Below are 13,841 nucleotides of genomic sequence, written 5' to 3'. Positions count from 1 at the left end.
TGCTTATCACCACTTTTCTTGTAAAGTATATTGCTGTTTCACTAGAAGTATATAGAGAAAACTGATCAGATCAGCTGGGTGCTGGGACATCCCTGGTTACATCCCAGTGGGTGATACTGCTCCCAGCTGCCTGTGTCCTGCACCCCCTCTGCCCGCTAAGGGATTGGGCATCTCAAATGCTTATCAGGAAACCCCAGTATTATGCAAGTAAATGAATAAATAAACTCAGTATTATGTCGATTGTGCAAGAATGGATTAGACAACTACATTGACACCATAACTGGTACTTCAAGTCGGGCTTAATTTATTGCACTGTAATCCAGGTAATAGGCAATTGCATTGTACATGCACAGGATCAGATCAAACACTGATCATCATTTCATCCCTTTCTCTTGCAGATTATTGTACACAAGGAGCCGGAGAATGTGACACAGGGACAGAAGCACTACAATATGGCAAGAGCTTTTCCAAATCCTGACAAAGATGCCTGGGATGTGAAACAACTGTTAGAGGTAGGCCGATGTACTTGAGCTTGAAAATATTAATGGAAAGGTGAATTTCCCCTTAGATGTTCATTATTCTATCCACCAGTCAGAAAAAGTTGTGATATATTTTATTGGTTCTCACTAATAGTTAATGAGAATATGTGTGGCTATTGCCAAGAAAGGGCTAATGGTCCCCTGTTTTCCTCCAGCAATTCAGCTATGACATCTCTGAGAAAGCGGCTCAGGTGTGCCTGGCTCATCTCTTCACCTATCAGGACTTCGACATGGGGACCCTGGGGCTGGCATATGTTGGATCTCACAAGCCGAACACTCATGGAGGCATTTGTCCCAAAGGTCAGATGGTACGAGTGTGTGTGTGCTTGTGGTTGGAGCGCTACACTATGTGTAAATGTTTAGTATTGGTCAACCATCTGCTCTCAGGGCCAGATAGCTTCAGGCTCTTAGGCCAATGGTATAAAGGGCTGTTTCCTTGCCTGCGTAAGTGTGACGCTGTGTCTATTAATGCACTTAAAGCAATGGGCGGATGGGAGCTGATTGGCTCCTCACATCTCCCTGTATGGTGAGACAGGTCATTAGTCTTTAGAAGCCCAGATGATGCAAGGATGCATTTCCTACACGTTATAGTGGTTTGCTGAGCTGCCTTGCACTCTGTCAGTGGAACACAAATAAAGTGACACTCCCAGCGCCTAATTCAGCAGCAGGAGATGTAAAGGGGTGAGTAGACTGGGGGTAGCTGGGCTCCCTACCAAGGTGGCCGAATGGGCCAGATTACCCCTGCAATATTCTGCCTATTTTGCAGAGTTTGGGGCCCCACCTTTCCATATGGGAACCCTGCCCTCTGCTGTTCATATTACAGTCTGTCATTAAGATCAATGCTTATTATTGCTTGGGTAAACTGGCCCCTAGAAAACATAAAACTGCTCAATTCCCAGACTGCAGAACAATAGGCTAAATCATTCCAAAATCTTTTCTATTGTGTTCGTCAAGCAAAATAAACTCGATTTACACTATATAAATTGTATAAATCTTGTTTCCATCAGTCTCGGACACATAAACCAGGGGCGCAGGTTCCTGCTACATACATGTTATGGGCCGAGGGCGGTCATGCTTGCGCCAACTGCAGAATGAAATAACGTGTGAATGTTTGTGCTTCCATGTTGTTCTGTGTGCGATGCCTTTGCTAACATGTGTCACACATGTATATGAAAGTTGTAAATATAAGCTGAGAAATGCTTCCTTGCCGGGATGTGGGATCTGCCCAGAAAACCCTCCGTATACAGATAAATAAGGAAAATAACCTTCAGGAGAGCAATAAGAGAATATGCTGCATAGTATTTCTGTATAAAGAGAAGCACCTTTATGTGTCAGAAACAGAAATGATAGGGAGTGCAATATATATAGAGTCTTTTTATCTCCAAATAGGCAGTAATAGCGTGCATATAGGGTTAAACCACTCTCCCACCATTATAATACAGCATCTCACAATCCTCTTCTAATGTATTCACCCTCTTCTCTCAACTTCCCACTGAGGTATAAAGGGAGCGCCCAGTAGTGTAAAACTCTCCCTTAATAAGTATCTTACAGCTTCAAATATTCATTTTCACAGCATTGGCAGCATTATACAATAAATAATGTTTAAAGAGGCTTTCCGTGCTTAGATAAGCGCTGCTAACCAACAACCATAGCAACCTAACCAGAAAAAAAACCATAGCAACCTATTCTTCTACTCGCTGCAAAGGTATCTAAGCTTTGAATATTGATATTAACAACATTGGCAGCATTATACAATAAACAGTGTTTAAAGGGGCTTACCCTACTTTGCTATGCAAAAACCAAAGCAACCTAATTCTTTTAATAGCTGCAAAGACACCTTTTGGCTTTAAAGTCAATCCAGAATATAATACATACATATAATTGCTTATAAAAGCAGTGTTTGTCTGTCCTTTTCTATTCCCTGCCCTGGGGGCTCTGTCTGAAACAATGTAACACAAGGCAGCAGACTGACAGACCTGACTCGCTGGAGGAGACCGACCTTTGCAAAATTGCGTAAAAAGTAACAGTCTGGAGTTCAGCAAATGCTGCTTTCAATGGCAATTACATTTACACATTACTTTTAAAGCACTAAAAATTTGTTATAAATTCACATTGGAAAGTTGCTTAGATTTATGTTTTCATGTATTTTTCTCCAGATCTCCACCTCTGCATTTATACTCTGCTCTCTCAGCTCCCCAAAATTTGAAGCCCCTAGGGTTTTGTTGATAATACATTTTAAAATGTTTAGATACTGGGTATTTCTCAAATCCTTTTGTGAATGTTCCCTTTAATGTTTACTCTTTCTGACACATAAAGGTGCAAACAGAAATACTACGCAATATATTCTCTTATTGCTCTCTGGCTCTCTGGGATTTTCTTATCTTTTATTGCCGTATATATGACTAATAGGTAGGGGATGAGCCCTGTGCTCGTGAGTAATAACAATCTTTAGCTGACTTTCATTTTCCTTTCCCTCAACAGCCTATGAAAATGATTTATCCAAGAAAGCCGTCTATTTAAATACTGGCCTCACCAGCACAAAGAACTACGGGAAAACCATTCTTACAAAGGTATGACCCAAAGCGTCTTTTAATGTATCAGTCCGCTGGCTACTCTGCACCTCTGTTGGGGGAATTTTCAGAATTTCAGGTGGTACAGAGTTGCCAAATGCATACAGCACTGTATTCATGGAGGATGTGCCATTGGGAACATAAGCTGTGGCTTATTCCCACAGCAGCTGAAGGAAGGTGGGGCAGGGTGCAGCTTGTGACTGTTTCTTGCATTTCACCCCTTTGCCAGTAAATGAGCCCTATGATATGGAATTAAAAAAGTGCATGGGCTGATACCCATTCTTCTCGCTTTCCCATGATTCATTAGGTGTAAGCAGGACAGCCTGTGCAGTTGGTCTCTGTACTGGACTGTGGCGCTAGAGCTTCCCTGTGTGTAATGGGTACAGTTTAACAACAATTAGCTTGGGTTTTGCTTGCGCCTGGGGTAGCGCAGCCTGGGGATACGCTTGTTAGCACATACAAACAGATTATTGCAATTGGTGACAATTAGCAGCCGGAACTTGCTAAGCTTGCTTTGTATTTACAAATTATCCAGCAATATAAACACCCTGGAGCTTTTTCACACTGTTGGTGAATGCGTTGGTTGCCTTTAGTAAAGATGTCCTTGTCTTTTTAGGAAGCAGACCTTGTCACTACTCATGAACTTGGCCATAATTTCGGCTCAGAGCACGATCCTGACAGCATGGAGGCCTGTGCACCCAGTGAAGATCATGGAGGAAAATTTGTCATGTATCCTATAGCTGTGAGCGGAGACCATGAAAATAATAAGGTACGAAATCAAAGGGGTTTATGTCACTTGAATGTCAGGTTCCTATCAATTCTCCTTTAATAATGTCCTGACCGATGTCTGGGTCGGTCTCATTGCATAAGAACAGTTATGACCCAGGGAGTTTTCCTTCCCCAGCCTGTGGCTTGTCTCTTGTATCCTATGCAGCAGTATTCTCTGGCCTTCAGGAATTGTATGGGACATGTGCACAAATGAGACATGGAGCCAGTGCTCCCCACTTACTGTAGGAGACGGAGCTGTTGATGCACTGAGCCCTCTGTACACATTGGGAAGCAGGCGAATGAAGAACAAGAGCATCTCGTGTGTACTTGTCCTTAAACCTCTGTAGTTCTTACAAAGAGTTGCAGTCGGCATTTTATGTTTGGGAAAGTGAGCATTAATAAATGTGCTTGGTGTTTCAGATGTTCTCGAGCTGCAGTCGAGAGTCCATCTTGAGAACGCTAATGGCCAAGTCTCCCATCTGCTTCAAAGAGCGCAACAACAAAGTATGTGGCAATTCGCGGGTGGATGAGGGTGAGGAGTGTGACCCGGGATTGCTGCACCAACACAACGATCCCTGCTGCACCTCAGACTGCAAGTTTCAACCAGGAGTGCATTGCAGGTGGGCGCAGTGGTATCATTTATAAAATGCTCCCTTACAAGCGATAGGACAGTTTTACCAGTGACAATTAGGCAGCCATTTAGAGTTCCAACCAAATTCCTATCTGGCATTGGCCTTGGGGTCACTTGCCTATCAGCATCCAACGCCTGCTTTTGACCTGTATAACGTCACCTTTGGCCCTGTGCCTTTATATGGAACTCCTCAGTGGCTAATAGCCTTATATTTTGCAGCCTGGTGTTTTACATGGTCCCAGATCAGTGACTGCTAATATTTGTATAAATTAAAATACAAGGTACATTATCCACTCAGTTACAGGTCTTGTGACAGTCTCAGTAACTGCTCTCACTCTGAGATGTAGTTCTGTAGGTCCAAGAAAAGGCCTACAAAATCTTTCTATAACCACAGAAATGCAAATAGTCAGCTAAAGAATTAAATAAATTGTCTCATTTAGAATGTATGTATGTATAACTTTATTTATAAAGCGCCACAAGGGTACGCAGCACTGTACAGTCTTACAGAATACAAAATTACACACAGGGAGGACGAGTGATATAATAAATAAATACAATTAATATAAATATGTATATATATATATATATATATAAGTGCCATGTGGTATGAGACACCGTAGGAAGGAGGTCCCTGCCCCATAGAGCTTACAATCTAAGTTTAGAAGGTGCAAACCATGTTGCAGTATAATGATAAATGCAGTATGACTTCCCTCTTGATAATTTAGTGATCGGAACAGTCCGTGCTGCAGAGGCTGCCAGTTTGAATCTGCGCAGAAGAAGTGCCAAGAAGCCATCAATGCCACTTGCAAGGGAGAGTCCTACTGTACAGGTGTGTTTTCCCACAATGCTTTGCTCAAGAGCCTGGGTTAGAGTTGCTGAGGGCATAGATTATTGGCCTGCCTGCCCGAGTTAGCGGTGGAAAAAGAAAGAAAAATAAGTAAATAAATGTATAAATAAAATAAAACTCAATGGGGAGCTGTGGGGAGTTAGTTGCCCATGATAGATCTCTGCTACCCAGATGACTAACTGCTCCAAAACTGCCACCGGCAACAATAGGAGTCGGTGACCACGAAAACACCTTGGCAGCATTAGGTCTAGAAACTCCCCTGTTTGTGCCAATAAGCTGTTTGAGGTGCAGCTGTGTTAGTAGGAATTTTGGAAGTTATCAGGTAGTAAATCAATTCTCAAAAGTTTTTATTTAAATGCTGAATATACATATATGGCCACATCCCTCCTTGAGTAGGTGGGCTAGGTGTCCCTCCCCATGTTATATGTGGCTGAACAGACAAAAGGTAGGTCCTGCTGGCTACAGTTCCTTTACTTACCTGTACATTCTACTTTGTCTTTTGGAACTGGTCCTTGTGCTTTTTAGGAAGCAGCAGTGAGTGCCCAACCCCTGGCAATGCCGAAAATGACACAGTGTGCGTAGACTTGGGCAAATGTGTGAACGGAGAGTGCCGGCCATTCTGTGAGATAGAGAGGAACCTCAAGTCCTGCGCCTGCAATGGTAAGTACAAACACATGCACGCTGAATGGGTCTATCCCACACCTGGAAAAGTGAGGAGGACCCCCCCGTCTCAGAATAACATACTGTACTTATGTTAGAGATATTTCCCTGTGCAGATAGAAGCCATAATCACTGGAATTAATTTCATACTTATAGCTTTTAAAGGGCAAGGTGTCTTACACCAGGCAGTTGCACTTCTGAATGGATAACGATAATGCAAGAAGGGGTTGTTGTTTCCTATTGATAAATCCTGTTGCCCCTTCGAAATGTGGAATGAGTTGATTGGCATTACAGTCCCGAGTATTGTTATTCTGTAAATGTAATAATGTCCTGAAGTGTTTCCTATCCGCCCCAGGGGGGGCATTTCAGCTACCAGACAAGGTGAAAACATTTCCTAATGTGACACAAACCCCATAAAAAGAAAATCATTTTGCCTAATTCTTGTAAAAACCTCTCTGCCGTGTTGCTGTGATAGATATTCTTGAATTATAGCTAATTTCTCATGCTAAGAGTGGCCCCTAAATGGGGGTTAATGTGAAAGACTGGTTATTTACATCTGTTACCCTCTTGTACTCACAGACACTGAGAACTCCTGCAAGGTGTGCTGTCGGGATGAGAATGGGGTCTGCAGCCCCCAAAAGGATCAACATGATCATTTCTTGTACTTACGGAAAGGAAAACCTTGTACTGTTGGCTTCTGTGATGCGAATGTAAGTTCTCACTGTCGCTCACACTGCTCCCTGGATTTCGTAAGCTCCCCCCCATGTAGCTTGGATTGTGCACCCCCTTGTGGCACGCTTATGTAAATACACAGGTTGTAGGGCTGTGCCTTAGGTTTGCTTAGGTTGCAGGTTCTTCAGTTACAATCCCTATCAAAACTTTTTGAAGACTCCACCTTAAAGGTTTGATGTTTCGTCAGGCCCCCCATTAGCTCATGAAATAATTACTGATATCTGAATATATATTATGTATCAGTCATTCAGCCACTGAACCATTTGCTCCATGCAATGCAGGTACCCTGTAACTTAGCAACCCATAACACTTGGATCCAGAGATTTCATGAGTAAGGCCTGGAATGTTTCCCTATTATTCCATGTAAGTGGGGCTCAGCTGTGTGCAGTGCAAGTGCCAGCCTCTATTGTGCTTCTGATTCCATTCCGGCCAGATATCTGCCCCCGTGCTTAGCACTTTCAGCCAGTAATATAAAGTGCAAAGGATCACGTTCTGCTTCCATAATGTACCTCTCAGTGCAGCCTAACCCATCGGCCTCTGCCTGATTTCCTTTATTTGTGTCACAAACCCCCCAGGGAAAGTGTGAGAAACAAGTGCAAGATGTGATCGAGCGCATTTGGGATTTCATTGACAAACTCAGCATCAACATGTTTGGTAGGTTTTGTCTCCATAGCTCTCTTTCCATGTGACCTTTTCTTTCTGCTATAGATATGCTTGTCCACCCCCTCATGTAAATATATACCCCCATTCAGAGCATTGTGCTATTCATATAGACCCACTTTGTTGTCTGTTTTCTAAAAGGTCCACTATGCTTTTGTGTTTGTTTTTAGGAAAGTTCCTGGCAGATAACATTGTCGGATCTGTTGTTGTGTTTTCTTTACTCTTCTGGATCCCACTCAGTATCCTTGTCCACTGTGTGGTAAGTAGGCGAGTTTTATTGGCATCATTTAAAGAACATATGCTATGTATCAGTGTGGCACATACGGTAGCGAGAGCCCCAGCTCTGTGTCTCACTGTTAGAAGCAGAAATGCTTGGGTAACACCACTGCCAACACATACATTATTTATTATAATCTACACCTCATTATTTGTCTGTCTTGCTGGTTCCCTACAACCCACCTTACCCTTCCATTTTCATGCTACTCCCTCCCAAACATTTATTCAGCACTGCTCCGTCCCCTTTCCTTTTATAGGCTGTTGTCTTGGCTGCCCTGTAGCTGCCATATTGGATCCGACAGCCGACAGTGAGAACAGGCAGCGTTGGTGGGGTCTGAGAAGGAGCAAATACAATGTGTATTATAAAGCTATTAAAGGGGTTATTTTCCTTTGAGTTAATTGTTAGCGTGATGTAAAGAGTGATATTCTGAGTCAATTTGCAATTGGCCTTCATTTTTTATTATTTGTGTTAAAAAGTAACATCACAAAGTTTTTTGGCTATTGGGGTTAGTGACCCCCATATGAAAGCTGGAAAGAGGTAGAAGGCAGCAAACAATTCAAACACTATAAAAAATGAAGACCAGTTGAAAAGTTGCTTAGAATTGGCCATTCTATAACATACTAAAAGTTAAAGGTGAACCACCCCTTTAATAAATCAGTAGCACTATTCAGTAGCAGTGACATATTATGCCTTATAATTTGCTGACTTAAGTTTTTTGCACCTTTTAGGACAAGAAACTGGACAAACGTTACGAAGAGACCACAAAGTCTTTATTCACCCCCAGTGTAAGTACTGAATGAACAATTAGATGCCTCTGGCATCACCCCCACGTGTCTAAGCATAAAGCTGCTATATAATGGCCCTGTGGGGAAGGACACAGACCTGTAATGCTAATAACAACCCTAGCGACAGGATTCAGGGACCCCAAAATAACATTGCCGGATTGTTGGTACATAGCTAAACGCTGCGGTGGCACAGATTTACTTTACTGTACTAAGTACAATTTGTTCTGTAATATTCTCTCCCTGACAGAATGTGGAAATGCTGAGCAGCATGGACTCGGCTCCGGTGCGCATCGTTAAGCCTTCACCTTCTTCCCAGGCCACTAACCGTTTCCAGGCCCTGCAGACTGTGCCCATAGTGCCCACCTCTGCCGGTGCCGCCACTAAAGCCGATCACCAAAGAATGGACACGATTCAGGAAGACCCCAGTGTGGACTCTCACCTTGACGACCAGTTTGAAGAGGATCACTTCCCTAACAGCGGCTCGCCGGCAAAGTCTTTCGAAGATCTCACGGACCACCCAGTCGTGAGGAGCGATAAGGCCTCATCCTTCAGACTGCAACGGCAGGGCCGCGTGGATAGCAAGGAAACGGAGTGCTGACAAACTGCGCAGCCCTTCTCTCGAGTCGCATCGACAATCATTTCACTTGAAGGGCCCAACAGCTGCTACAGAGAATGGAGCTGCACTGCTAATCGCTTTGTGATTAAACACTCCAACATGCAGCATTTTCCTAAAGGTATTATTGCCATCTTAAAGGGTCATCTGTAGAAGGGATGAAAACTAGACCATGGGAGTTTTACTGATGCTTTGTAAGGGCCATGGCACGTGGGGCAGCGGCAGTCAGAATGCCCAAGTGCCATAGCTCTAAAACCCTCTCTGTGTGGTTTTCGTTTAACAGCAATGTTTTGTGTTGGTTACTGGGGGGGAACTTACTAACACGAGAGTTAAAATCATGGCTTTTATATGCACTAACTTGCGCCATCATTCACAAGAAAGACCCATGAGCATTCTTCATAAATATGGAAACAATGTGTTAACCCTTAGCTTTCCCCAGTTTCTTTATGCTACCCAGTACCACCATTATTCTAATCATGTGATGCTTTAAGGCAGGGATCCCCAACCTTTCTTACTAATGAGCCACAGTCAAATGTAAAAAGACTTGGAGAGCAACACAAGCACCATAAAAGTTAATGGAGGAGCCAAATAAGGGCTGTGATTGGCTATTAGGGGCCTCTATGCACACTATAAGCTTACAGGGGCTTTATGTGGCAGTAAATCTTGTTTTTATTCAACCAAAACTTGCCCCCAAGTCAGGAATTCAAAAATAACTCCCTGGTTTGGGGGCACTGAGAGCAACATCCAAGGGGTTGGGGAGCAACATGATGCCCCAGAGCCACTGGTTGGGGATCACTGCTGTAAGGGACACTGTCATCACATTTACTCCCTACTGCTATACTGTTCATTTTGTTACACTGGGTTCATTGTGCTGCGGAATTTTGTGTCACATTCAATTTCATGTTTTTATTGTATTACAATTCAGTGCGTTTGGTTGCTCGGCCTTAGCCAAGCTTTGTCCAATCTCTGTCATTGTCATAGGACAAGCTACTCCATAAAGTGACATATATAGATATATATCTGTTTGTGTGTATAGAGTTTGTATCAGTACAGGGAGAACAGTGCATTATATTGAAATACATACAGAGCCTTTTGGTTTTGTTGGTACTACTGATCTTTTTAGTGAGCCAATGGCATTTCCAAGCAGTAGTGTTGGAAAGGTCTAGAATCTCTGCCATAAAGCAAGGCAAGGCTACCATGAACCAGATTTCTATTCCACCCTATCATCTTCAAGGACCTTACAGCTTCACACATTGTTTTTCAGATAAAAGTAAACACCTCTCCATTCTGATGACAGTATCGCTTTAACTCTTTTAACATGAGCTTTACGCACAGTGAGTACAAGCCAAGGCACTGTGCCAGCTGGGGCAGTATTTTCATGCAGCTGGGTACTTAATCCCCCACCCACTCCCTATAGACCATATATGCCAAACACAAGGTCCTGGGGCCAAATCCCAGCCAAAGCATCTATTGGCTGCTATGAGCAACATCACCGGTAATGTCTTACTCCACTTTTTACACATTGTGATAAATATACCCCTTAGTATCTTACTAAGTATATTAATAAAAAATTTGGCCCGCGACTTAGCCTGTGTTTTAGATTTCGGCCCCTTATGTGAGGGGGAAGGCAAAGGAAGAGGGATGTTGTGTGAGCAGGGATTGAGGCAGATTGGGGGTGCAGGATGGGCTGTGACTGAGCAGCCAGGCAGTGGAAAGACAGAGAATTTACAGCTAAGTATATTGCCAATAAATGTGTAATTCTGACCTTAACTGGTGAAACACTGGCCAGTTGGCCAAGCCTAGTCATGCTGCTGGTGTGTGGCAGATGTAAGCACAATTCCAGGAGTGTATGCCAGCCCCAGCAAGGGGCACGTTGTGTCTAACTGGACTGATCAGAAGCCAATCATTTTGCTAATGATGCTGTATTGCACTGAGACACGACCCTGATTCTTTGGTATAACCCACACCATATATGTATGTTACTGACTTCATGTTCATACACCTGCCTCAAACCCACAGCTTCTTGTTTTGTATTGTATTTGGCAACATGGGCAACTCCTCGCTGCCAGCCTCCCCCCCATTGCTGCCCATAATCTGACTGTGGGCAAGTAAGCTGCTGAACCTTTCTGTGGCCTTGTGGCAATCAGTAAATGGCAAGTTGTCTGTGGGTCAGTGCCCCTGTTTCAGCCTATACCTATAATTCTAGGGAAATGTCTTATATGCCAACACAGAGGCCCTAATGCTTTTATATACTTGGTGCCCAAAGGGCATTGAACCTTGGCAGCTCCCAGAATTCCCACAGCAGTTGCATAAAGTAAAAGCAGCGACAGTCTGTTGCACGTGCTGTTAGTGCGTATGACTCTGTGCCGCTCGCCCAGCATGTATATAGCATTTATTTCTTTGTATGTGACCTTTTCTTCTTCTGCGCCTTCCAGGATCTTCTCCTCTCTGCCTTTTCTAAGTGGCCTTTGGTGGATAGGTCTTCATGGGGCTGCACTTGAACCACTATATTCTATATGCGCCATTCCCTGCCTTTAGCCTGTTTAACTTGGGGCCCTTCAGCCCTTTCGGCAGGTTGAACACTCCTTTTATACAGGGTACCTTTCCCCCATACTGTTTTCCCTCTTACACTGACCAGGCATTTCTTTCAAACTCATTTACTAACACTGGGCAAATTTACACCTGGGTTAATAACCAATCAGTGATAAGCTATGTTCAGCCTGCTTGCTTTTTTTCTTGAAAGCAAGAAAAAATTGGTTGCCATGGGTTATTGCACTATTACAGATTCCCCCTTGTGTTGGAAAAGGAGCCCCGTGTATAATATGATTCCTCCCAGCAGCCTTCAGTGCTCCGTAACCCTCAGTGTGTGAATAAAGGTCTCGCTATGCTTTGTGAGGGTGAGTTTTCCCATAATCCCCCGCTCAGTGCAGCTGCAAAGCCGCTGTTCCCAAGGGCTTGCATTCAGTTTCTGTGTGCATTTTTCTATAAAGGTGTATATTTCTTATTTGATATAAAAATGGTGAGCTTGTGATGTTACACTTATCGTTGTCATTAACTTGCCACACAAAGTATTTTTTAATGGAATAAACTAACTTGATAACCATTGGCCTGAAGGACTCTCTCATTCTGTAGCAAAAGGAACACAGTGTGTAAGGTACTGTGGGTTATAATGGACTTGAACTTGTGTAATATATATACAGGGATGGGACCTGTTATCCAGAATGCTTGGGACCTGGGGTTTTCCATATATGGGATCATTGTGTAATTTGGATCTCCATACCCTGGGACTACTAAAAATTAATTTAGATATTAAATAAACCCAATAGGATTGTTTTGCCTCCAAAAAGGGGTAATTATATCATAGTTCTTTTTTTTTTTACTCTTTAGAGTAAAAGATTCCTTATATATAGTGTATAGTGCACAGTTTCCCATGATCCTTACCTGCATTTACCCCCTATAGCCTAGAGATTTGATATGGGGGAGGTCAGAATAAAGAATAAGAAAACTTTTTTTTTTTAAATATCTCTAAAATTACTCTGTACAGACCCCAGAATAATATACCTTTCTCCCTGTCTGCAGATTTATTTTGTTTTTCTATTACAGGCAGCTGAACTGCAGCTCTTTTACTGACTTCCTTGTCTAGCATGACACTCCACCCCTTTTGCTTTCTGAGCACTCCTTTTCTCTCTGACTATAAAGATCTCAAAGAGGTGCCTATTGGTAATGGTCATTGCCTCTGCACCAATTAAAATCAATCAAGCATGCCCAGTAAGCATGTACAAAAGGAGTGGAGCTCCATGCTAGACATGGAATGTAAAAACTGCAGTTCAGCTGCTTGTAATGAACAAAATACATCTGCATGTAGGGAGAAGGGTATATTATTGTGGGGGCTGTACAGAGTCATTTTAGGGGAATTTCAAATAAAAGGCTTACTTATTCTTTCTTAAAGTATCACTTACTAAAAGTCGAATGCTCAAAACAAATTTCTGATAGGCTGCTATGGGTAACTGCTTCTCTGTAAGTAAATAAGTACGCTGCTTTCTATGAGATGGAACAGAAGCAACACGACAAAGCAACTTGTTTGTCTTGTTTAAAAATATATTTTGTCAAGTTCTTTTACACAATGTCAGTTACACTGTAAGGTTTGCTGCAAAGGAAAATGTACCCTATAGAGGGAAGTACGCTGACTTCCAAAAACCCATAGATGGCACATTTAAAAAAATATATTGAAGTGCTATTCTGTAATTAGTTATTGGGTTTTGGTGGATATACCATGTACTGGCAATGATCTCTAGCAGCAGTGGGTAAGTGCATTCCATTGGCAACAGCGTGGTTTGGCCTACAGACTGCAGGAACAACCAGCCTTAAAGATGAGAGGGGATCCCAGCCTTTTAACTTGTTCACAGGAGACTCCCATGTTGGATTTTGTTAGGAGTGTCAGTGGCAGCGCACATGCTCAGTGTGCTCTGGGTAAAGCCAAGACAATAAGGTTTGTCTGTGATACAAGCTGTTGCTACAGGGCTGATAATTTACTCCTAATGCAGAATCCATTGGTATCTTATTACAAGTTAATAATTAGCCTTGTAGCATGAATTTAACATTGAGAGTGTATATTGTAGTACCTAAGCTCAGGTAAGTGACAGCAGCACAGAACATGTGCATGGAATCAGCAGAAAAGAAGATGGGGGGCTACTGGGGCATCTTTGGGGGCACAGATCTTCCCTGCTAAATCTACTCTTTACTTCACTTTAAATTTAAA

At 42.8% G+C, this 13,841-nt stretch overlaps 1 protein-coding gene across 2 annotated transcripts in view; it reads left to right on the top strand.

Annotated features, from left to right (window-relative positions):
- adam17 (ADAM metallopeptidase domain 17) overlaps positions 1 to 12,185 on the top strand; it is a 38,938-nt gene extending 26,753 nt beyond the window's left edge. For both annotated transcript variants that reach the window (XM_031901589.1, NM_001195230.1), the window contains 12 exon segments: positions 399 to 512; positions 695 to 839; positions 3,021 to 3,109; positions 3,726 to 3,878; positions 4,298 to 4,497; positions 5,234 to 5,337; positions 5,881 to 6,015; positions 6,595 to 6,725; positions 7,323 to 7,401; positions 7,578 to 7,666; positions 8,413 to 8,469; positions 8,717 to 12,185. In XM_031901589.1, coding sequence (XP_031757449.1) covers positions 399 to 512; positions 695 to 839; positions 3,021 to 3,109; positions 3,726 to 3,878; positions 4,298 to 4,497; positions 5,234 to 5,337; positions 5,881 to 6,015; positions 6,595 to 6,725; positions 7,323 to 7,401; positions 7,578 to 7,666; positions 8,413 to 8,469; positions 8,717 to 9,067 — 1,647 coding nt within the window. In that variant the 3' untranslated portion in view covers positions 9,068 to 12,185.
- Positions 12,186 to 13,841: the final 1,656 nt, after the last annotated feature.

This window comes from Xenopus tropicalis, chromosome 5 (assembly GCF_000004195.4).
Source record: "Xenopus tropicalis strain Nigerian chromosome 5, UCB_Xtro_10.0, whole genome shotgun sequence".
In the NCBI taxonomy this organism is placed as follows: Eukaryota; Metazoa; Chordata; class Amphibia; order Anura; family Pipidae; genus Xenopus; species Xenopus tropicalis.
This window is presented reverse-complemented; position numbering and strand designations above follow the sequence as displayed.